We start from the raw sequence: 26,643 nt of genomic DNA, 5'->3' as shown, positions 1-26,643 counted from the left end.
TGTTTACTTTGGTGAAATCCAGGGCTAAAACTGCAAACTTTTATGCTCTTGGCTTCTTGTCTATAAAATAGGTGCAATATTTATTGCTAAGGCATCATAGACTTCTCAGGGGCCTAAAATAAAATGTAAGTGAAAACTTTCTTTCAAAAAAAAATATTATTAAAACTGACCTGGAGTTGCCAGATGACTGGTGGTTGTTAGTTTGCCTGAAAAATAAATTATATTAAAATAATTATTACATATTTTAAACTAATTACCAGGAATTTATTGTGTATGCATTCTGTATAATAATTAACCTAAGAATTGTAAAAGTTATTATGAATTATTAGTGTTTATTCATTTAGAAGTATGTCATTTGTATTTGGATTTAAGAATAAATCTTTTGTGTTTTTGATGTTTTTAGAGTTGTAGAGCAGAGGTTTTTAGATTTTTAACTCATCTTTTATTTTCTAACTAAAGAAGACAACGTTATTCAATGATCAATAACTAAATACGAGTATTCATTAATCTCATAATGACCATAGACGTAAATGTTCCAGGTTAAGTTGATGGTATATGAAAGAGAAGCATGGGATATGCTTAGACCATGGGCTTTGGAATCAGAAGGAACTGCTTTTGATTTCTGAGTTTAACACTTAGTAGCTGTGTGACCCTGGGCATGTTACTTATTATTTAATTTATTCTTTCAAATAGAAAAATATTATGACCTCTGTACAAAATCACTGTAATAATTGAAATAGGTAATGTTTGTAAAATATAGTACCTGGGCTAAAGAGGATGGCTTAAAAAATAAGACTTCAAATATTATAAAAATGGTCATGATTATTATACCAAAAGTAATATCTTCATAGTTTTATAACTATGAAGTTTTGTAATTGTAGTTCGAAAGATGGGGTGAAGAAAATGCTGGAATAGAGTAGTTAACATAAAGCCTGGATTCTCCTTTCCAAAGTGAAATATACTCTGAAAGTGATCTTTCTTTATCTCACCCTTAGTGACCTCACCAGTGCCATAGCTTCATCACCAAGGCACCACGATTGGAGCTGTTTATGGAGACATTTTACACACACACACACACTCATATGTCTCTCATATATATGTATATAAATTTTAAAATATGAAAGGAACATTGAAATTGGAAATGTATATCCTTGGCATAAGTGATGAGGCATTAGGAACATTATAATATTACGAACTATGTTATTCCTAACCAATATAAGCTTCTTATAACTTGATATGAACACTAAATGCCTCAGAAATAGCTGCAAGAAAAAAATGTGTATTTTTCTAGGTCATAGAGTTTGATGATCCCTAAGTTATATTTTAAAAAGTGCCATAAACACTGACCTGAAGTTGTTGCAGGGCTTACTGTAGAGAAATTCTCCAAAGATGCTGGAATAAAGTCAAGTTGATTTGACACATGGGTTTATGATATAAATACATTACAAAACATTGAGTACAACTTGAATATTCATTCAAAGGACATCTGATCCTTTGGAGTTCCTATTTTATACTCTCCCATGCTAAATCTTCCTATTTGTTATTTGGTTGCAATACATTTGATAAATTTCCAGAGTCTGCATATTCTCTCTATACAACTTACTTATGCAAAAAGTTTGCTTTTTTTTTTCTAAGAAAGATATCTATTAATTAATCATAGTTACATAGAATAATTTACATTTTAGCCAACTAATATGACATGATGCACCAATCTTGGCATACCTAGAACCCCTTGTTTTACACTAAAACATATGAAGGTAACAATTGCAAAACAATCTTTCACATAATTAATATTTTCTTGGAACTAAATGGTATACAAGTAAAAAGTGCTTTGCACATAAAAGACAAAAGCTGGCAATTTTCTTCAAACTTTAACATGTTTAATAGTTTTAAAAGTATAGACTCACCTATGCAAGATATAAAGGAAATCAAAGCATATCTCATGAAAAATCATCATGTGGTGAATTTGTTTTTATTCAAAACTATATTGATGATAAGTAGGCTAAGAAATATATTCTTTTCTACTAACTAGTTTATTTCAGCATTTCATCATTTTTGAATTGTGTTGGTTCTATAAAACCTATTGAAGTTTTGTAAATGATACATGGTAGAGTGTTGACACTGAAGATAAAATTTATGTGACTTTTCATAAGAATATGGTTTAATTTTTATTATGTTTGACAGTATATTATACAAAAATTCAAGATATCTATGTAATTCTTAACTAATTTTAAAACTTTATAAATTTGAAAATTCACATGATACAAATGGATATTAAACTGAAATACCTATAATTAAGCTTGGTACCATGTTTATAAATGTGTTTTAAAACAATTCAACAAATTAAATGTAACTTCTACTTGTTGAGAATATTCTTGGGCTGATGTTGTAATACAGTTTATTACGCTTGTGATACTAATTCTAAATTAACTCAAAGGATATGGTTTCATTGAATAAACATATAATTTTAAAAATCACAAACTCTGTTTCCTCAGATGATCCAAATATAGGAAATCATGAAAATAAGTTTCAGCATATCTGTCAATTCGCTTGCCAGAACAGGCTATCAGAAACCAATGCACATTCAAATAGAGATAGTAAGATGACAACTTTGGGGCCTATTGGGATGGGGGGTGGGAGAAGGCAGAGAATGAGGAGAAATAACTAATGGGTACTAGGCTTAATAACTGGGTGATAAAATAATCTGTACAAGAAACTCCCATGACACAAGTTTACCTATATAAGAAACCTGTGCATGTACCCTGAACTTAAAAGTTAAAAAATGAAAAATGAAAGTATTTATTTTTCCATGCCAAAAAAGAAAAATGACCATGAAAACAATCAATTAAAATTGTTCAAAGGTAAAAACATTACAAACAAACTAGTATAAAGGTTAAGAGCACAGACATCAGGATCAGACCACAGAGGTCAGAATGCCTAAGTCTAAATGATTATGTGGAAAAGGTCGTTTACCAAAAGTATCTGTGTTTTGGTCTTCTCCCTGATTTGGGGATAGTAATGACATCACATAAGAGGATTAATGTGGAGAGCAAAAATGTTGATAGGTAAACCACCTGTTCTAGCTAATAATAGCCAGTAGTAGTTTTCAGCTCATCTGAATCAAAGATTCAAAATTGACAGTCTCTGCTCAAACAGCTGTGACATGGGTCCAAACCATTGGTAGAGGAAGGACTAAGAATTTATCTTCTTGCTGAACAGGAGCTGCAGGATGTTGCGGGAGACTCAGTGAAAAACGAAACTATACTTGATGAAACAACGCTCTGAAGAGAAGCACCTAGAGATCCACAATCTCATATCTACTATTACAAATTAAACAAACAAAACTCCTGCATTTTTTTTTTTTGTATTTGATTTAGAGGCAAATATACTGACTGATCTCATATTGTAGCAAAACTAGTTGAACTCGTTGAATAGTTAGGCTATTTAGAGCTTCTCCTTATTTCCCTCAGTGTAGCTATTTATGTATTGGCTAACTTTCTAACATCCAAACATTTCTGAATTCCAAAATGTATTTAGTCCCAAGGTTTACGAGTAAGGGATTGAATCTAGATGACCTTGGCAAATTACTACTGTTCTCAACAGTACTCAATAAGGACACCGTGTTTGTTGAATTGAATTGAAAGAAGGATAGTTAGAATGGAAAATTTGGAACAATCTAAGCATTTATAAACATGTTTTTTGTTATTTTTGATGTTCCATATTCTTTTTTGGTTTACTCTTACGTTAAAATTATTTATCATTTTAAAATAAATATTTAATTTTTATAAATAAGTAACTGGAAAGGATCAAACTCATTGACTCTACTTTTTTCTTCTTTTTTTAGCTTCTCAATTAGAGATCGGACCTTGCCACTGGATTTTACAATCTAACAATGTCTAGAGAGAGTTCCTGAAGTTAGGGTGTGCTTGACCAGTGCAAAGAATGCATAAGACCCACAAACTTCTATGCATGCCAACACTGTCAGAATCTCCTTGGTATTTGATATTTTATAAACTTTTTCTCATTGTTAAGTTTCTTCAAATATGGTTTCTTCAGATTTTACTTTTCTCATGTAAATGTGTCACCTCAGGCAATAAGACATGTTCCTAAGGTCAAGCATGATTCCACTTCCTCCCTGGTATATTGCTAGAATTTTAATTTCATAGCTTAATGATTCAAAGAAATCAAATAATGTTCACAGATACCTAGGATATCAACGCTGTTCAAATCAATATGGAAAGTGACCAGTTGGCTGGATTTATTTGCTTCAACGCCTTGAATCAGTTCTTCTTTTACATTTTCATCTGACACCCACTGGGCAAAGAAAAGTTCAAATGTGACTATAATGCTGCCATTTCTGCAAAGCAAAAGATGATATAAGAGGAAAAAGTCAGCCATCTTCAACTGATTTGTGTTCAATTCATGTTAAATGTCTTTGAAATTCTCTATAGTTATCATCTTGCTAATTCTCATTATACGTGTGTAAGATAGGCTACTTCAAATATTATCTTTATTTCATGAGGGAAAGAAAAACTGGTTGAAAGACTAAATGTTTTTTTGGGAAGAGAAACTCCAAAGTAGATGAAAAATTGAAATCTGAGTTTTCTGAGTTCCACGTTCGAGCACTCATCCCCAGGCCAGGATGTTCCTGAAACCATTGTGTTAAAATCACGTGGTCTCTTGGCACTTACTCTGATTTTACTGTTTGGAGAAAAGAAGGGTATGGATGTGTAGTTTTTCATGGATAATTTCTAAGTTGGGGGGAATCTAAAGTAGTTTCACTGGTTTCAAAGAAAATTTTTCTACATAGTTTTAAAAGGCCTGATAGCAAGCTTATGGCAACTAATCTATATCTGCCTCTTCTTCTCTATTTTGCTTATTATAAAATATCAAACTATGCCCTGATTTCAAGGGATAGAAAGAAAACAAGGATATCTGGGTCTATTAGGGACTCACAAGAAATTCAATCTCAGTTCCATGAGTTGGGATGGTCTAGCCTACATGATTTCCAAACATAGCATTAGAGTTCAGCCATATAGCCCTAATCATCTTCCCCCTTTATTTTATCCCCTGCTCTGTACTATGCACTTTAAAAGGTAACTTTTTTCAGTGTAAAGAAAGAGAAAAAAGAATAAATTTTTGGTGAATAGGGATTCTTGGGAGATTTTTGCACTCCTGCTTACATTTCTATTTGCCATATACTGTCATTTTAGGGTATGACCACTTAGGATTACAAACTATAGCTCTGATATTTATTCTATACCCCTCAGTAAACTCTGGGCACTCAGTGTATACTTGGTTCCTTAAGAGATAGACTAGGGAAAACTAAATTTTGCATGTTTACTGGTTTCGAATCATGGGAGTTATGTATTCTGTGATATATGTAAGTTTTGAGCTTCATGAAGGATTTTCTCAAGTCCAGTAGAGTTCTTTATTTATCTGTCCATCTATCTATCCTAATAGAGCCTACAATAAATGTTATTTTTTCTTCCCTGATTGGATATAGAACCAGAATATTCCTGAAAGATCACAGTAGATCAGCATCTCCACTAGGGGCAGCATATTCCTTCTTTGTGTCCATGGCACTATTCAGTTTCACAGTGATTCATTTCCAGGTAGCTGGTCTTTCATTTTTAAAATGAACAAGATATAATATTTTTATAATTCACATGTATTAAATAAATTATTTAAAATGTTATAAGGTATAGCTTTCTAATCATTTGCTTAAAATATAGTAACCAAATCTTGTAAATGAGAAGGTTCCTTAGTAACTGTTCAGTTCAGGGTTTCCCAAACTTACCCATACATGAAATCACTGTTGTCCTTGGTAATGATACATTTTGTCACAGACACTACCTTCATCTACTCTTCCACACATGTCCTGGCTGGCTAACCTCTAATTTTACTGGAGAATAAGCCTCCATTTTCTTAGGAAAGGTGACATCTTCTTTAACCATTCTTTATACCAAACATGGTTTTATTCACGGGTGTATGACCTGGCCCTGGTCAACAGAATCTGAAGGGAAGACTTACAGAAACTTCTGGAAAACTTTTTTATATTTAATGAAAGAACAGCTCATAGTAGATTACTACCCTTCATTGTTGAACATTATTAAGTCTACATAATTTGCTGAAACTGCCACATCTACATTGAGACCATGAGTCAGGCCATGGTTGATAAGCCAAAGATAGTGTAGTAGAAGAAGGAAAGTACCCAAAGCCCTGACTATGTCATTGTCATTGTTATTGTACTACTGAATTAACCTCCTTTAAAACCTCTAGATTTCTTGTGATGTCAGATAAACACTTTTTTCTTTTTGAGACGGAGTCTCTCTGTGGCCAGGATGGAGTGCAGTGGCATGATCTCGGTTCACTACAACCTCTGCCTCCTGGGTTCAAGCGATTCTGCTGCCTCAGCCTCCCAAGTAGCTGGGACTACAGGCGCCCACCACCTTGCCCAGCTAATTTTTTTGTAGTTTTAATAGAGATGGGGTTTCACCATGTTAGCCAGGATGGTCTCAATCTCCTGACCTCATGATCCGCCCGCCTTGGCCTCCCAAAGTGCTGGGATTACAGGCGTGAGCCACCATGCCTGGCCAATAAACACTTATTTTTAAGGCACTTTTAGTCATGCATTCTGTTAATGGAAAATTTGAAAATTCTAACAAGCATACAACTGTCAGCCCCTATTCCATATTTATGTGAACAGAAGGTAATTACTCTATTTTTGAACCTGATATTGGCCAATATTTTCATTCTAGCAATGAGGACACTGACGCTTAGAGTAATGTAGGTAACTTTGCCTAGGGTTATACAGCTTATCAGTGTCAGAGATAGAAAAGAAACCTAGAGAATCTGTTTCCCTAATGTGTTTTTATATATTTCCCATCCCCAGATATTCAACAACACTTTTATCCACTCTATTCTGAACTATTTGTCAGCAGGAAAGAGGCTACAGCACATTTACCCTAAAGGCATGTCCAGGTATTTTATTCTGTTGCATAGTTAGCAGAACTTTATATACAAATAGATGAAAAAAATAGCTGATTGGATATTTTTGGGGAGAAGGGAAAGATATCTATTCTTAAAATACTTTGAAAAGATAGAGTATTGCCTTTTTTCCTCCTCCTCTTCTTCCTTCTTCTTTTCCTCCTACTGCTTTTTCTTTTTTACATTATGTCTTCCTAATCAACCTCACTTTCCAAGATAGTCAAATGGACAGGATTGAATTGGTTAAAATGAAGTGAGAGTGAACAATATTAATTATTCTCTCTCTCTCCAATCCCCCATCTTCATTTTATCTTTGGCTGCAGACTAGAAAACTTAAATTCTGATTAAATCTGTTTTATTTCTATGTAATTTCACAGGTTTAATTTGAGTGAAACACTTGCTTTCATTTTATGTGAGTTATGGAGTAAAAGAGGTAAGGTATTTTGGGCAAAGAAAATACAAATCTGGAATTTTGCTTCACTGAGTTGAAAGTAACTGGATTAGTTCATCCTCAGGCATAAAACATTTTTCTTTGAAAGCTGTGTTCTCTTAGTTGTGAATTATGCATTACATTTAATAATTTATACTTTGCAAGGATAGGAGTTGCATATCCTATATCCACATAAAGTTGTAGCCTTTAAAGTTTATTTTCTTATTTAGTGGAAATGTTGAGATGAGAGAGATAGAGGAGAAATTAAAAAAGTCATAATAATCATTTGTGATTCACCTCATAAGAAAGTTGAAGCTGTTTAGTTGTTTAGTAATGAGTGAGAATTCTTCCTTTAGGTTAAAAAAAAGACTGTTTTCATTTCAAAGTACTAGTACTAGTAAAATAACAGTCTTTTGCTAAGGCAGATAAATCCTACTATTGTACAGAAAGCTTGAGTGTAATAGAGCAAAATATTACTTATCTCATATTTTCCTTAATGATACTGGTAACCTTTAGGGTTGCTGAGTAAATAGAAGTCTTTCCTTTCCTAACTTTGTGGCTTATCTGTGCTCAAAGGGCAAAAGAAACTGCATGTTGCCACAAAGGACAAACAGTTATTTATTAGAAGAATCAAATGCTAAATGTTCTGAGTGAAAGCACTTTCCACAAAGCAGAATGATTGAAAGTATTCCCCAAATAGACCAAACCATTTGCTTACCCTAAAGAGTAGCTACACACACACACACACACACACACACACACAGCACAATCATACAAGTTAGTAAGTGGCAGAGGTTGCTATTAAATACTGTGAAAGTAAGAGAAAATAGTTCAATGACTAACTCTAGTATTCTGAGTGCTAGAATTTGATCATATACACACACATGGTATGAGTTTAATTAAAATCTATAGCAAAAATGTAAATGGGTATTTTAAAAGATTTATATATATACAGTTGATGTGGGTGTTGTTAGGTGAGACCTAGGTTATTTCTGTTTTCCGATTTTATCAATTGGATTTTTAAATTAAAATAATTTATAAAGTGAATAATGAGTCTGCTACTTTTTCCTATGAGTGGAATACATCTATTTGTAGGTGATTATTTAAGGTCAAGTAATCTTGAATGTTTCATCATTACTCTCTCTCCTGCTCCTCAATTCCTTTTTCTATCCTCTTCTAGGTCTCCCAAAATAACAACATGTAATTTATCTAACAGACATTTTCATGAAATTCCTTTGCATTGCACTTTTCAAAAACTCACTTCTGATTTAATAGCAGCTCAGCTACCACCAGAGGGAAGTATCTCTACACTGATGAAGTACATTGTTTGACAGTCATTATAAAATATTTGTCAAGATTTGGGCACGGTACTGGCCTCCTAGGTAGGTATAAAGGTGGGGAAAGAAACAATCCCTAAGCTCAAATAATTTACAGTTTCAAATGTGGTGATTTTGTCACCTAGAGAAATAAAAGATGACTTACTAAATATCAAAGAAAAAGTTGGGATTTTGGTAGCCCACCAGGCCTGTATATAAAAGTCTATATTCATCAAAATTTCCCAACCTAATGTAAGTGAAGTTATCCAACATGTTGTAGACATGTAAACATAAAGGGTTCAATTAGCAAAACTATTCTGATAAACTCTGCAATGGACACTGTGCTTTCTGTATGGATTTCACTAGGCAGAGCCCAGTTCAAGAGAGGCAGACACCTAGAATACCTCTCCTTAAAGGAGGTTAAAGCCTTTTGGAAATAAATCTGAATTGATGCTTTACTGCAGCTCTGCAAACTCAGTCCTCCACAAAACCAGAAATGAGGAATTTGTTTCATTCACCTCCAAGTAGACAAATAGCTTAAAGTGAACCAACAAAAAATAAAACTTGCCTGTGTAGTGTAACACTCACCAAATAAAGACCAAGTACACATTTTTATTAGCATTTTGAAAAAGTTAAAATAATTAACCTTTCCTGCATGTCTGTGTTTCTCCTTTTAGTTCTGAAATTGGACCAATGAAAGAGGCTATAAGAGATTATCCACTCTGGAAAAAGAGGAAAGGGACTATGTACTGTAGGTAGGAATGAAGACAGCAGATGGGCGTAGGGGCAGCTACTGGGATTAACATGTCAGAAATATGCAATGGAGTAAAGAATGTTATAGATAGGTAAGGAAAGAAAAGAAAGAAAGAAAGAAAGAAAGAAAGAAAGAAAGAAAGAAAGAAAGAAAGAAAGAAAGAAAGAAAGAAAGAAAGAAAGAAAGAAAGAAAGAAAGAAAGAAAGAGAAAGAAAGGAAGGAAGGAAGGGGAGGGAGGCAGGGAGGGAAGGAGGCAGGGAGGGAAGGAGGCAGGGAGGGAAGGAGGCAGGGAGGGAAGGAGGGATGGAGGGAAGTAGTTTCATAGAAACTACTTCACTGATGAAGTACATTATTTCAGACTCATTATAAAATATTTATCAAGGTTTGGGCATGGTACTGGCCCCCTTGGTAGCTTTAAAGGAGGGGAAAGAAACAATTCCTAAACTCAAATAATTTACACTTTTAAATATAGTGATTTTTCTATCTAGAGAAATAAAAGATTATTTCCTAAATATCAAAGAAAAATCCTGAGATTTTCATAGCCTATCAGGACTATACATAAAAGTCTATATTCATCAAGTTTTGTTCCAATAGGAGATGGGAAGGCCCTGAGGTTTCTTCTCACCATTAAATAACCTTCATTTGACCTTCTGCCATTGTTTTCTAGCACAATCTCTTTTAACTTTGATTTGACTTTCCTACCTCTTTTTGGTCACTAAAACTAAGGATTCTGTTCCTGATGTCAGAACTTTTGTGATGATCATATACCACTTATTTTGTCCTTAGGATCTTCAATTCAATTGTTCCTTATCTGAGATGTGAGACTAAACTTTCTATAAAATCAGGCTCACTGTGTTTCTCCAATGTCCTGCCAGTCCCCTATGGCATGAGTTCATTGTCACACTCATAGGTTTATATTTAGCACATTCATGATGTCTCAGCATCTTATTAGTGGCCATCAATGCCAACTCTATGATATCCTCGACATGCTACATTATTATCCGAAATGGCTTTCCTTGACTTCTCCACTCAAGTAGTCCCTATCTATGCTTTTCAGACACTGTCCCACATTTTTCACAAAATTTCCATGACCCACCCTTTCAAGTCAAGGGATTCTTTCACACAGTAACATGCCTGTGCTTTTGGAGAACTATTTAAGAATTCTCAAGTTAGTTTATTTCTTGTAATAAAGAGTTAAAGCCATGATAACTGTATAATTATTTTTATAGCCATAGGATGAAGATTAAATGAAAAGATGCTAATCTCTAACATAATATTCATAGGATGAAGATTAAATGAAAAGATGCTAACCTCTAACATAATATTGATTATGTTAATAACAGCTGTTAAATAATTTTTCATTCATTTGCTAGGACTTTATATAATACATATGCTGTGGTGGGCATTAGTTAGGTTCTGAAAATACAGGTATCAAAGACAAATTCTCCGCCCTAAGAGAGCTCCTAGTCTAGTAAGGAGATAGACAAATCAGCAATTATGTGATAGTGTGAGAATTGTACTTTAAATGTACATACATGGTGCTAAATGAGCAGAGGGAAGAAGCACCCAACCCGGACTAGAGTGACAGTTAAGTGTCCCTGAAAGGTGACATGGACTAGTTCTTAATGGGTTGTAAGGATGGAACATAAGAATGGAGGCAAAAATAAGGAGAAAAATGAGAGTGCCAGCGTATTAATCAATTTGCACACTGCTATAAAGAAATACCTGAAACTGGGTAGTTTGTAAAAGAAAGAGGTTTAATTGACTTACAGTTCCACATGGCTGGGGAGGCCTCAGAAACTTACAATCAGGGTAGAAGGCTAAGGGGAAGCAAGGATCTTCTCCACATGGTAGAAGAGAAGAAAGTGTGAAGGGGGAAGAAGCCCTTATGAAACCATCAGATCTCACAAGAACACATTCACTGTCATGAGAACAGCATGTGGGAAACTGACTTCATGATCCAATCACCTCACACCAGGTCCCTCTCTCAACATGTGGGGATTACAATTGGAGATGAGATTTGAGTGGGGACACAGAGCCAAACCATATCATTCTGCTTCAGGCCCCTCCCAAATCTCATCTCCTCACATTTCAGAACACAATCATGCCTTCCCAACAGTCCCTCAAAGTTTTAACTCATTTCAGCATTAACTAAAAAGTCCAATGCCCAAAGTCTCATCTGAGACAAGACACGGCCCTTCTGCCTATAAGTATGTAAAATCAAAAACAAATTGGTTACTTCCAAGATACAAAGGGATTAAAGCACTGGATAAATGCTACCATTCCAAATGGAAAAAAAGTTGGACACAACAAAGGGGCTACAGGCCCCATTCAAATCCGAAATCCAGCAGGGCAGTCATTAAATCTTAAAGCTCCAAAATAATCTCCTTTGACTCCATGTCTCACATCCAGGGCATGCTAATGCAAGGGTAGGACTCCAATGGTCTTGGGCAGCTCCACCCCAGGGGCTTTGAAGGGTACAGCTCCCCAACTCCCACAGGCTGCTTTCACAGCTGGCACTGAGTGTCTTCAGTTTTTCCAAGCACACAGTGCAGCTGTCAGTGGATCTACCATTCTGTGGTCTGGACAATGGTGGTTGTCTTCTCCAGAGTCAGCCCAGTGGGGACTCTGTGTGGGGGCTCTAGTCACACATTTTCCTTCTGCACTGCTCTAGCAGAAGTTCTCCAGGAGGGTTCTTCCCCTACAGCAGACTTCTGCCTAGATATCCAGATGTTTCCATACATCCTCTGAAACCTAGGTGGGGGTTCCCAAACTTCAATTCTTGACTGCTGTGTACCTGCTGGCCCATGTGGAAGTCACCAAAGTGTGGAGCTTGCACCCTCTTAAGCAATGGTCTGTGCTATACATTGGCCCCTTTTAGCCATGGCTGGAGCTGGAGTGGCTGGGACGCAGTGCACCAAGCCCCAAGTCTGTACATAGCAGTGGGGTCCTGGGTCCAACCCACAAACCATTTTTTCCTCCTAGGCCTCCAGGCCTGTGATGGGAGGTCTTGCTATGAAGAACTCTGACATGCCATGGAGACATGTTCCCCATTGTCTTGGTGAATAACATTTGACTCCTCATTACTTATGCAAATTTCTGCAGCTGGCTTCAATTTCTCCCCAGGAAATGGGTTTTTCTTTCTGTCACATAGTTAGCCTGCAAATTTTCCAAACTTTTATACTCTGTCACCTCTTGAAAGCTTTGCTGTTTAGAAATTTCTCCTGCCAGATACCCTAAATCATCTCTCTCAGGTTCAAAATTCCACAGATATCTAAGGCAGGGGCAAAATGCTGCCAATCTGTTTGTTGAAGGATAGTAAGAACAGCTTTTGGTCCATTTCCCAATAAATTCCTGATCTCCATCTGAGATCACCTCAACCTGGACTTCATCATCCATATCACTCTTAGCAGTTTGGTCAAATTCATTTAACAAATCTCTGGGAAGACTCCTTCCTGTCTTCTTCTGAGTTCTCCAAACTATTCCAACCTCTACCTGTTACCCAGTTCCAATGTCACTTCCACATTTTCGGTTATCTTTATAGCAGTGCCCCATTCCTGGTACCAGTTAGCCTTTTTTTCACACTGCTATAAAGATACTACTCAAAACTGGGTAATTTATAAAGGAAAGAAATTTAATTGACTCCCAGTTCTGCATGACTGGGGAGGCTTCAGGAAACTTAAAATCATGGCAGAAGGTGGAGAAGCAGCAAGTACTTTCTTCACAAGGTGGCAGGAAAGACAGAGAGTGGGGGAAACTGCCACTTATAAAACCATCAGATCTCATGAGAACTCATCCACTATCATGAGAACAGCATGGGAGAAACTGCCCCCATTCCAATCACCTCCCACCAGGTCCTTCCTCCCTCAACACAAGGGGGTTACAACTTGAGATGAGATTTGAGTGGGGACACAGAGCCTTACCAGCCAGTAATGAAAACATAGATAAAAGAGAGAAAACAGGATAGTTTTGAGGATGTACAGATGATGTGGCAGGACTGAAGCAGAAGGCTGTGTCGAGTGGGGGAGGAGAAATAGAAGGCCAGAGTGTGTTTTGATGAGAGAGCTGTGCAGTACACCTGCATTTAGGATGATAGAACTAGAAAAGGTCTTTAGGTATTTAAAAGACTGAGATATGAAGATGGAGAGACGTTTGTTCTCTAAAAATCTAGTAACTACAAGCAGGATCAATGGGTGAAAATAAAAGAAAGAAACAATTTGGTGACAATAACAAAGCATGTTCTAGTACCTACAGTTATAATGCAATAAACAAAATATAGTAATAATCATGACTATTCAATAGGCTGTTTGTAGGATGTCCACAGCAATATTGAAAAAAGATGACTAATTTTTGTTAGTTACATTAAATGAGAAAATTAAATTTAAGCAGTAGGAATCTCTTTCTTTTGTTGGACTAGAATGAATTTCCTTTAGTCTGTGAGCATTCCAGCCCAAAGCAGTCAAGCAAAGGCTGGACTACATCAGAAAAGAAAAAAATTTTTCTTGCAGTATCACACAAACTGTATATACAACCTGCCACGTAATGCCTAATAACGTTAGTAAAAATCTCTTGACTCTGTCATATTTCCCCAACAATATTTTAAATTCCTCATAGCAGAGATTTGATACCTTCATCATCACAGGTTACTCATGCCTAATTTATTATTAATGACTGTTCTATATTAGTCACTTAACCCAGAGGTGCCCTTTGTAAGTAGGCAATTAAAAACCAAATAGCCTATCAAAACAGAGAGAGAGAAAACCAGTTCTAAATACACCAATACAAATTAGAATGTCTTAATGATGGTGGTTGAGTGAGCTCTTTAATAAAAGCCTTTCTCTTAATATCTGTTTTCTCAGAACCTAGCTAAATGTCTGTTTCTAAGTAAGCCCTACATGTGTGTTAAATAAATAAGAGAGCAAATGAATGGATGACTACCCGAATATTTATTTAACTCTGTGTTGACAGGATAAAAATATTGGCTTCAGTTTTCCAGTATCTCTTTAATATATGTTTTGCCTATTTTTTAAAGTACTCTTTTTAGTGATTCTACTCTCCCCTTGTGCAAAGCACAGAGCAATATTTTATATTTTTTGTCTTTATCTTTATTCCACTATAAGAGGATTTTAACTTAGCAATTCATGTTGTATTTCAAAGGATGCTATATCTCTCATAGAATTTTAGGGATATTAACCCTGAATAAAGATTATTTTTGGAAGATAAGGAAAATTCTGCTTTCTGAAGATTACAGAAAGTACAAGGTAACTTAGTTTCTATCACATCACATTTGAAGAACTGATTTTAAAAGTCTCCAATGAAACAAACCACAACAATGTGTCATTTTTCTGGAGGAGGTAAAGAAAAAGTAAATAATGATCATTTTCATTCTAACCAAACAGGTGTTTAAACCTTCATGTGTAGCATTCTCTCTCTCTCTCTCTCTCTCTCTCTCTCTCTCTCTCTCCCCCCCGTCTTTCTCTCTCTCTCTCCCCCCTGTCTCTCTTTCTCGCTCTGTCTCTCTCTCTGTCTCTCTCACACACACACAAACACTTACTTATGATATTTTTGATGCATCTATGAACCATATAAACTGTACGGAGATACTGTAGACTCTCTACCTCATTTCCAACTTGCCTCCAGTTTTTGCTAAACAACAAGGTCATTATGAAAAAAATAGCACATTGCTACTAAATTCTAACAGTGATTACAATCTAAATGATAGATAAGTCCCTTATAGACTTCTGGATAGACCAGTACACCTTTAAATCCAGTGACTGCTTCTTATAAAGGTTATTTCTCCATTCGTTTAACTCATTCCAGTCGATTTTCTGAGTATTTTTCTATACGCTAGTATTTTTCAACTAGCATTGTTAATTCATAGAAGAATAACACATGCATCACCATTAAAAAGGAAAAAAAAATAAGAGAATAAAAAGATTGTAAACTTAGGTACTGTTTACCCTAGTCTGAGTATAGATTCTCCCATCAGTTTTCCCATAAAGTTAGCGAGCACTTTAACCTACCCAAGGTTAAAAATCAGAGTGAGAACAAGGAAAACTAAAGGTGCAAGCATAGGGCTTGCGTGGACAAAGGTCTACGGCAATTTGGCAAATGAACACAATAAGGCACCCGGAGGGACAGTAGTTACTGAGAAACATACATCAAATACTGCTTGAACAGTTCCTGAATATGTGACTCTTTAACCTTAACTTTCACTGCTTCACTCTCTGTCTTGAGTGCTTTTTAAATATAAAAATTAGTAGTAGAGGACAGCATGAATGTTTTAGACAGAAAGTAAATGGCAGCATGACATTGGAAAAATAACCTAGCCTCTCTGAACCATACATTAATAATTCATGACAGGCTGACAATCTGAAACTCCACAAACCCCTAGTGAGGAATGCATTAGGTGACACACACTAGTACATGGTAGTAATAGTACACAGAAGAACAAACTGACAAGTTTGTGGTGATATTCTGATTAGTACTGAGAATGTAGTTTGCTAAGTGAATTGTCATACCAGGAACACCATCAGTCCATATATACTTGCCATTTTTCTTTTTTTTTTTTTTGAGACGGAGTCTCGCTCTGCCGCCCAGGCTGGAGTGCAGCGGCCGGATCTCCGCTCACTGCAAGCTCCGCCTCCCGGGTTCCCGCCATTCTCCTGCCTCAGCCTCCCGAGTAGCTGGGACTACAGGCGCCGCCACCTCGCCCAGCTAGTTTTTTGTATTTTTTAGTAGAGACGGGGTTTCACCATGTTAGCCAGGATGGTCTCGATCTCCTGACCCCGTGATCCGCCCGTCTCGGCCTCCCAAAGTGCTGGGATTACAGGCGTGAGCCAACGCGCCCGGCCTTTGCCATTTTTCTTTATAAAAATAGGGCTAAAGTATCTTAACCTTTTCAAAAATAATGTAATTTTTAGGGAGCAAAATGTAAAATATCTGAATTTTTTTAGTGTTGTTATGATGCCTTATGATTTATCTAATTGAAGACATAAACCTTAAATATCAATGGACAATGTAGACAAGAAAATTGTAATAATTTCTATTAGACTGTCAGCTGCATAAAAGCACAAAAAATATGTACTTTTAACGGCCTGGCATATAATAAATAATACATGAATAAAAGTAAAATTAATTAATATTCAGGTTTTATAGGCAGCTGTGTCTTGAAAAGCTATAGGGTGGTTGTTGTCGTCTGCTATGGAGCTTCTCTACTGTGCTTTCATTTCAAATTGTGGGCTTAGAGCTTTCGGCTACCTTCAATTGCAGTGCAACAGCTGCCTAAAAACTAAGACTTACTGACTTTCATGGTAAAGGAGTATGGAAGATGGCCAGCTGTTACTAAGGACTATTGCCATCAGTCTAGCTTACTTAGATGTTTGACTGGCATAAGTCATGCTTCTCCATGCTCATCTTGGCTTTCATCGTTTGTTCTCCTTCCTGTTCCAGGTTTACTGTCATCCTTCCTATTTCTGTAGAAAAAGAGAAGTTTCCTGTTCCATTGCACCTTGAGTCCACCCATCTATGGTGAAAAGCAAACCCCGCCTCCCTAGAAGTTGTTCTATTCTTTGGGTTCTGCTACTCCAACATTCTCATTTGGAAGGAGAGCATATGCTGAATCAGTACAACAAAACCCCATTCAAATACATTCCCCAGCACCTACTAGCTGTGTGATTTGAGGCAAGTTAGTTTTTTTCCAAGCCTCGGTGTCATTATTTATTTAAGTTGGAATAATTGTTTCTCCCTCACAGTCATTTGGTGAGGAATGAAGAAGAAAATACATTTTACGGCCGGGTGCTGCAGCTCACACCTGTAATTCCAGCACTTTGGGAGGCCAAGGCGGGTGGATCACGAGGTCAGGAGATCGAGACCATCCTGGCTAACACGGTGAAACCCTGTCACTACTAAAAATATAAAACATTAGCCGGGCGTGGTGGCGGCGCCTGTAGTCCCAGCTACTGGGGAGGCTGAGGCAGGAGAATGGCGGGAACCCGGGAGGCGGAGCTTGCAGTGAGCTGAGATCCGGCCACTGCACTCCAGCCTGGGCGACAGAGCGAAACTCTGTCTAAAAAAAAAAAAAAAATTACTTAAGTCGCCAAAGGCTTGGCCTGAAATAGAGACTCAACCAGTGAGTTTCTTTTTTGCCAGCTTGTCATAGGATCTGCGTTTTCCCCAAGGCTCTGTAATATTGTCTTTCTTTCTGTGCTTTTTAAATGTGAATTATTGTGAAGACTTTGCTCCCTTCCCTTCTTCAGATACCCCTGTTCTTGATCAATCTTTAACTTTTTTTTTTTCTTGGAATTCTCTCCCTTTGTCTTTTTCATTTTTAACTTAATTTTATAAATTTACATTTTTCTTTCTTTTATAATTTTTTTTAACTTTCCTGTTGGCTTGTATCTCTACTCAAGAAGCCTACTGGTAGTTTGTAGCTTAGAAAACTTTAGGTTCAGAGAGATGTTGGCAAGATGTCAAACTCTCCTTCATGATACAATAGCAACAACAACACACAGATCAATTTTCTTTGTGAGAAATACAAAAGGTAATTGTCGAGAAAATAGATCTTACAATAGAAATAAGATAATAGTTCTTACAAAAATTTCCATATATTACAGATTCAAACATTCATAGTGTGGAATTACATCATTACATTATTAATGTAAGATTCATTAGTTTATTGAGCACCTACTTTAAGCAATGTTACACCCTCTGGGTACAAAAGTGAACAAGTATCTTCTCTCTTTGTATTTATAGTATAAATGAAGCAGCGTGATACAATATTATTTTATTAAATGAAGAGCAAGCTTTTTCCAAATGTTTGTAGCAAATCAAACACTATATCTGCATCTGCATACATTTAACCTCAGCCCTCTCCATGTGTCTCTGCAAGATGTTATTGTCAAGAGAAACATATTAACATAAGATCTATTTTCAAAAGTTATTATTATTTGCTCCTAAAATGAAAGTTTATGCTATGCCACTTTGCTTAATCCTCAAAAAATGTTGAAAAATTTAAATATTCCTCTTTTCCTATGTATAGTGATGCTATTTTACAAATATTAGCAAAAAGATCCCTAATTTTCTGTCAATAGAAAATTTTTGAGCTGTACTCACTCAAATTGTAAAACTCTTGAGTTCTTATATTCATTCTTCAGATTGCTTGATAGAAAGATCTCATCTATCTAGAAAAATGTAAAAGGTTGAATGAGTATACTAAATTTAAGATTTTAACTTTTGTTGAAAAATTTATGCAAAGCAATCTTTATGCTCTGCTTAGAATTGGGGGAATTTTCTCCATAGTAATGGGGCTCAGACATTTAAGTATTTTGGGTATATTACATTTATTCTCTAGTTGTTTCACAGTGACAAAATGGTGTTTTTGGCAAGTAGTTAGTTAAACTATGTTATAAAATTTTAAACCAGCTGAAGAGAGACAGTCTCCTACCATTTGCTGGAGGTCAAAAGCAAGAACTTTGAAATCCGCTGAGAGTTTGTCTTGCAAGTTAGGATTATATGTAACTCCAGATGTTATTTTAAATGTCCCTCTGACTTCATGACTTTGTCCAAGTGCTGCACCTAGATAAATTAATAAGGAAAAAAACACTAAGATTTTGGATTATGAGTAGGAAAAATATGCACATTCTGTTAAGACACAGAAGTAAAGCTCTTGCTTGATGTGTTAGCTCTGTAGTTCTTGCTTTTTCTTTGTAGTCTCATGTTTCAAAATCAGCTGCTTTCTGTCCCCAGCTGTCTGATTGTTTTAAAAGATTGGAAACTAAAGTTTTTTCCATTCTTTCAATATTTTTTTTCTTTTCTTTGAAGTCTAACCCACACTCCAAGCTTCCAAGTTTTCATTATTATTGTTATTGAGATTCCTGTTGGAAGATACACGGACTGATGAACTCCCACCAATTATGGGAAGTGACTCAGGGAAACATGGTGAGAAGTGAACCATTAAAAGTTTTGTAGTTGCTTTCAGATACTTCTTGAACACCTAGCATCCAGGGACACCACTGGGTTTTGACATATGAATTGCTGTGAAGATTTCAGTATTTTGGTTACTTTGAAACATGACTTTGAAGCTACTTCTTTCATTCTAATAATTATAAAAATGTCATGCATGACCTTGTGCCATTAGCTGGTGACTGTCCTTGTTGAAGACGTTATTTAGAATGTGTAGAAAATAGATAACCTCACTAGGAAAAAAAATGTAAAAAAGAAGGTTAACAAATTAAATATAAACATGGATAATAAAATGTGTCATTAAGTCCTGCATAATTCCTTTATCAGCATAGTTTCATGGACACTGATTTATGTTTAAAATGAATTGCTTCAACTGAAACTCACACAGTGATGAACTCATTAGTAAATATAATAATAATGACATATAATTCTCACAATAATTTGGTGTGACAAGACATTATTTCTTCTTTTCTGGGATAGGGTAATTGGTGTTTAGAATGATTAAGAAAATTTCTCAAGGTAGTAAATGTCTGAAGCAACAGATCTGGAATTTGGTCATCGAAATGATTGACTCCACAACCCAAGATCTCTATGTAATACATTCACACCAAACTATCCCATTAAGAGGATAATTAGAAATAATAATTCAAGCAGTATGTGTGCATATAGTCTAAATAACGTTAACTGCATTATTGATGTAACGTATTATTTATACTATTTCATTTGTATTTTAAAGACTCTAAATTAGATTGAAGTTTGCATGTTTAAATGCAGAATACAAGGAAGGACCGAGGAACTACAACCGATTAAAGGAGACTAAGGAAGTGTAATAACTAAATCTTACATAGGAATCTGCACTGGATCTTAACCTGGTAAAGGGTATTAGTGGAAAAACTGGTGAAATTTGAATAAAGTATGTGGTTCAGTTAACAATATTGTAGAAATGTTAATTTCTTGACTGTGGTAATTGTACTATGGATAAACAAAATATTAACATCCAAGGCAGCTGGGTTATATGAAAATTCTGTGCAATTTTTTCAACTTTTAAAAGTCTAAAGTGGTGTCAAAAAAAGTATAAAAAATGTTAAAAGTAGTATGTGCTTTGAAAGCCCTAAAGACATCTGCAAAAAGGCTCCTGAAACTGATAAATTACTTCAGCAAAGTGTCAGGATACAGAATAAATGTACAATGTCAGTTGTATTTCTAAACACCAATTACATTCAAGCTGAGAACCAAATCAAGAATTTAATCCCATTTTCGATAGTCATACAAAAGATAAAATACTTATGAATATCTCTCACCAAGGGTGTAAAAGAGACCTGCAAGGAGAACTACGAAACACTGCTATAAAAATCAGATAACACAAACAAATGGAAATACTTCCATGCCAATGGACTGGAAGAATCAATGTTGTTAAAATGGCCATACTGCCCAAAGCAACCTACAGATTCAATGCTATTCCTATTAAACTATCAAACTCATTTTTCATAGAATCATAACAAATGATTCTAAAATTCATATGGAACTATGAAAGAGCCAGAATAGTCAAAGCAATCCTAGGCAAAAAACACAAAGTCAGAGGCATCACATTACACAACTTCATGCTATACGATAAGGCTATAGTAACTAAAACAGCATGGCAGTGGTACAAATACAGACACATAGTCTGCATCACATTACACAACTTCATGCTATACGATAAGGCTATAGTAACTAAAACAGCATGGTAGTGGTACAAATACAGACACATAGTCCAATAGAGCAGAATAGAGAACCCACAGTAAAGTGAAGCTACACACCTACAGCCATCTAATCTTTGACAAAGTTGACAAAAATAAACAATGAGGAAATAGTTAATAAACAGTGCTGGTATATCTGGCTGGCTATATGCAGAAGAATCAAACTGGACCCCTACCTTTCACCATATATAAAAATTAACTCCAGATAAATTAAAGATTTAAATTAAGACCTCAAACTCTAACAATCCTAGAGGAAAAAAAAGTAAAACATAATTCTGGAAATTATCCCTGGCAGACAGTTTAGGACTAAATCCTCAAAAGCAGTTGCAACGAAACCAAAAATTGGCAAGTGGGACCTAATTAAACTAAAGATCTTCTGCACAGCAAAATAAACTATCAGGAAAGTAAATATACAACCTATGGAATGGGAGGAAATACTTGCAAACTATGCATCTGAAAAAGGTCTAATATCCAGAATCTATAAGGAACTTAAATAATTGAACAAACAAAAAACAAACCCATTAAAAAGTGGGCAAAAAACATGAACAAGCACTTCTCAAAAAAGACATACGAGTGGCCAACAGATATTTTTTAAAATACTCATCAGCACTAATCACCAGAGAAGTGTAAATCAAAACCACAATGAGATACCATGTCATACTGGTCACCAATGGCTATTACCAAAGAGTTAAAAAACAAGAGATGTTGGCAAGGCTTTCAGAGAAACAGGAACACTTACACACTGTTGATAGAAATGTAAAGTAGTTCAGTCACTGTGCAAAGCAGTTTGGCTATTTCTCAAACAACTTAAAACAGAAATACCATTTGACCCAGCAATCCCATTACTGGGTATATATCCGAAAGAAAATAAGTCATTCTACCCAAGAGACACATGCACTCACATGTTCATCACAGCACTGTTTACAATAGCAAAGTCATGGACTCAACCTAGGTGCCCATCAACGGTGTATTGGATAAAGAAAATGTGGTACATATACATTGTGGAATAAGATGCAGCCATAAAAAAGAATGAACTCATGTCCTTTACAGCAACATGGATGCAGCTAGAGGCCATTATCCTAAGCAAATTAATGCAGGAACAGAAAAAGCAAATACCACCTGTTCTCAAGCATAAGTGGGAGCTAAACAGCAGGAACTCATGGACATAAAGATGGCAACAATAGACACTGGGGACTACCAGAAGTGGAGAGTGGGAAAGGGGAAAGGGTTGACAAACTAACTTCTGGGTACTATGCTCAGTACCTGGGTGATGGCATCGTTCATTCCCCAAACCTCAACACATGCAATATACCCAGGTAACAAATCTGCACATGTGCCCCCTGAATCTAAAATAATAGTTTAAAAAGGAAAAAATAGTAGTATGCGTTATGATCTCTGGTGTGTTGGTAAAGCATTAACTTGCCCTTTTTATATTTAGTTGTTCACTGTTAAATTGTATTATCACCTATACATATTTATTTTCTACTTCCCTTGTAAAATAACTAACCTTCATATGTTTATTGAACATCAGGGATTCCAATGGACTTTCAAATGCTTATAGATCCTTCAAGTTATTCACAGCAATTAAATAAGACCCAAACAGCCATTTTTCTAAAAGTTTAATCAATATGTATTATCTGGTAGTACTTTGTATAATTTTGTAAAATATCCACACTTTTTTTTTCTTTAAAATATAGCCCTTGTGTATGTCTATAGTTTTTAAATAGACCAGGATTATACTAAAATTATTTAATAAAACTATGGCATGTGCATTACATTCTAATTTAAACTTATTTGTTTACTAGAATAAAATAGCTAACCCAACAATTGTGAATTTAATAGGTAAAACTAAAATCACTCACATGTGAAAGATACGGTGGCTCACGTCTATAATCCCAGCACTTTGGGAGGCCGAGGTGGGCAGATCCAAAGTCGAGAGACCGAGACCATCCTGGCCAACAAGGTGAAACCCCACCTCTACTAAAAATACAAAAATTAACTGGGTGTGATGGCATGCACCTGTAGTCCTAGCTACTAGCAAGACTGAGGCAGGAGAATCACTTGAACCTGGGAGGTGGAGGTTGCAGTGAACCACTGCACTCCAGCCTGGTGAAAAAGTGAGACTCCATCTCAAAAAAAAAAAAAAAAAAAAAAAAGAGAGAGAGAGAGAGAATTTATATGCCCATATGTATGTATATAGTTTATCATTTTAAAAATGTAAAAAATTGTCTAAGAACAAATAAACTGCTAATACATAGATTATTGCTATGCATCCAATTTTTTAAAAAATTTACCCTATAAATGAGTAAGTGGTAAGATGGACTACAAATTCTAGAGCTGGATTGTCTAGTTTGGAATCTTACTTCTGCTACCCACTAATGATGTGAACTTAAGCAAGTTACCTCTAGTCTCTGTCTCAGATTCCTCATCTGTAAAACAAGCATACCAATAACCATTCGTATGTTGTAGCTACACAATACATTTGAAGGTCTTTGAAAAGCTGTTGGTACAAAGTTAGCTCTAAATAAGAGTTATCATTTCTTATATTTTTTCTGTTTATCAAAGTTGCTACTCAGACAGTTTGTGACCTTTTTAAGTCTACATTTATATCCAACTTCTTTTATATTAGTAGAATTAAAATGGTTAGACTGAGAAGTGAATGAAGATAGAAATAAATATTTTTGTTAAGTTTGCATGTTTATCTACTTATATATTCAACAACAGATTAATATGTTTGTGATTTAAATTATATCAAAACAAAATCAGGGGCCATGAAATCTACTTGATTATATGTAGAAGCCAAGAAAATCATTTAATATTATTTATTTTAAAAACTACTTAGTCTCATGCTTAAATTCTGGGTTAAGTTTCAAATTACATACCAGTTAATTTTCCTAATATTCTCTGAAGGGAACTACAGAGAAGTATGTGAATGCAACAAAAAAATGTTGTCATGAAGATTACTTTGAAATATTAGATTGAAAGCCCAAAATAATGCATTTAGTTAGCAATGAATAAAATAGACTTACAGAATAACTGAAATTAAAGTGTGTACATTCAGTTGAGAGCACCTTCACAAGCCAGCTCCATGTGACTTACCTCGTTGGGATTCCTTGATTGTCAGCCAGGACACTGCAATTAATCCAGCACAGAGCACTACCAATATGGCAAAGAGAGTTGCAAACATGATTTCATAGGAGCTGAGAGAATGGTGCCTAGAAGACACGCTTCTTTTCGAACCCATTTTTGGTTTTGAAGGCTTGCTAATTTAAGAACTGAAAGAGAATATAAATAACTGTACCAAATGAAGAGTAAAATCTCTCAAATTTTTAAAGATGTGTAAAGCAACAACTACCTGTCTACATGCATACCAGTCAGTGTAAGTGAGCTATGTATGTCTCTTTGACAAAATTATGTCTCCATACCTTAAGTATCATTAAAAGGGTGGTTAATCTTTAAGTAGATGTAAATGGGTAAAGATGCCTAGAGCTGTAAATGTTAACTACCTGAACAGGCCATTTGCCAAGGTGAATCAAATTAAATTCATGTTGTAAACAAAAAAAGACACTTTATCATTTGGAGACTATTAAGAAAAATGTGAAATTCATGACAGACAAATTAGTCATTAGGCACATGCATTTGATATTCATAGAGAGAGTTCCTAACAGATCAACCTTCTACCCTCTGACTCAGATCATTCTTAAGACATTTCTCTTATATGTTGATATAGACCGTCTAATATATATAAAGCCTAATATATATAAAAAGATATATATAAAGGTACAGATATATATAAAGCCTAACATATATATCCTCTCTCTGTGTACATATATGTATACATATATTCCTTATGGAAACAATCAAAAGTGTTGCAAACTTTGTTATGTCACCCATGTGAAGTTATGCAATGTAAGGCAGTATTACCTAAGGGCAAGTACACTTCAACAAGGCATTATATGGCTACTCTTTATGGCCTTGTGCAGTTATTAATGAATGGGAGTAACTGTCATAAGAGGAATAAAATATATGTTTCTATTCTAAGAAAATAGCCTGGGTGGGGAAGATATTGCTCATTTGCCCTGGACTTTATCTCTTTAAATATGCCAATTAGAAGAAGAGAACAGGTTAAGATAATCATAGGTATAGTTGTAGACGTATGCTTTATGGCAAAATTAAAGTTGTTTTCTGATAATTAAATTACAGTGTAGCATTGTGATTATTCACACCACGAATAATGATGAGTTCAGGAATTTTAAAACACAAAAATTAAAACCAAATAAAACCAAATCTATTCTGAAGTAAACCAATGTGCCTTTTATTCTGGTAAATAAAACTGGCAGGAGGTAAGAAAGTTTTAGATTGGAAAACCCTAACACAATCAAATTGTGGCATATTATAATGGGCTTAGATGAGCAGTAGCTGCTTTTCTTCTTTACCTATGAAAGAGGAGAATTGCATGTTGCACTCAGATTCAAGAATTTTTGCTGATAAAAAATAGAATTATGAGTAAACAAATGTATGTCATTGAAAATATTTATATTTTTAGCTAAGTGACTTACTACTTGTTGTTAAATGCTCTAAAATATACATGAAATCAGAGACACCATTTATGGAATTGGGAGAAGTTTCTTTTATCCATATTCTAGGGGACAATTATAATAGGCCAGACCCTCTGACAAAATTGGAGCCTATAAAAAGTGCCTCTTAAATTTGGAAAGTCAAAGTGAAAGCACAATTAGTGTTTTCTTTGTATGGCTAATGCAGAAGCAAACCCTTTTTAGAACATCATATAGAGCTTTAAGTTACATTTCTTTTGCTGTTATAGAAGGAAAGCAGAAGATAGTGAGTTCACGTGTCTGCTTCAAGCATAGCATGGATTAATGGGTAAAATATCAGTTTGAAAGCCCAAAATAATGCATTTAGTTTCAGAAAGAAAACTTTCACTTTTGGATCATAAACTCTCCTCAAATAATGTTTTAAATAATTATATTTAGTATCAAGTAAATGAGTGAAAGAATAGCTTTTTAAAAGAAAGCAATACTTTATGAAGGACAGAGTGAAATTAAACAAACAGATGAATGTGAAAAATCAAATCATATGTCTTGAAATTTTTTGAAGTTATTAAAATAAAACAGGACTTGCCCTGTCAGGTAACAAAACTCGTTACAAAGCTGTAATATAAAGAGAGTTGTATCAGTCCCAGCACAGAAAACCATCTCAGTGGAATTAAGTGCCCATAAGTGTGATTTGCATATGGAAACTTCATATATCAAAAACATAGGGCATTAATAATAGGTTAGAAAAGAGTGGCTCTTCAATACATAGTGCAGCATTGATTTCTTCTCCATCTCCACATGAAGAACTTTAGATCTTCATCTCACACCGTGAAGGAACATAAATTCCAGGTGGATTAAGCGTATCTAGAAAGCATGGAAAAATTTTAGAAGAAAA

General features: G+C 35.3%; 1 protein-coding gene across 1 annotated transcript in view; it reads right to left on the bottom strand.

The window, feature by feature from the left end:
* Positions 1-24,597, bottom strand: part of TMPRSS15 (transmembrane serine protease 15) — a 133,678-nt gene extending 109,081 nt beyond the window's left edge. The window contains exons 1-5 of the mRNA XM_050782170.1: positions 24,292-24,597; positions 18,936-19,066; positions 18,605-18,672; positions 4,206-4,357; positions 171-206 (exon numbers count right to left, since the gene is read on the bottom strand). Of these exons, the coding sequence (XP_050638127.1) occupies positions 171-206; positions 4,206-4,357; positions 18,605-18,672; positions 18,936-19,066; positions 24,292-24,436 (532 nt within the window). The 5' untranslated portion in view covers positions 24,437-24,597. The remainder of the gene's footprint in view (positions 1-170; positions 207-4,205; positions 4,358-18,604; positions 18,673-18,935; positions 19,067-24,291) is intronic.
* Between the last annotated feature and the right edge of the window lie 2,046 nt (positions 24,598-26,643).

Source organism: Macaca thibetana, chromosome 3 (assembly GCF_024542745.1).
Source record: "Macaca thibetana thibetana isolate TM-01 chromosome 3, ASM2454274v1, whole genome shotgun sequence".
NCBI classification, from domain to species: domain Eukaryota; kingdom Metazoa; phylum Chordata; class Mammalia; order Primates; family Cercopithecidae; genus Macaca; species Macaca thibetana.
Note: the sequence above shows the minus strand (reverse complement) of the source record. Positions and strands in the feature narration are given on the sequence as shown.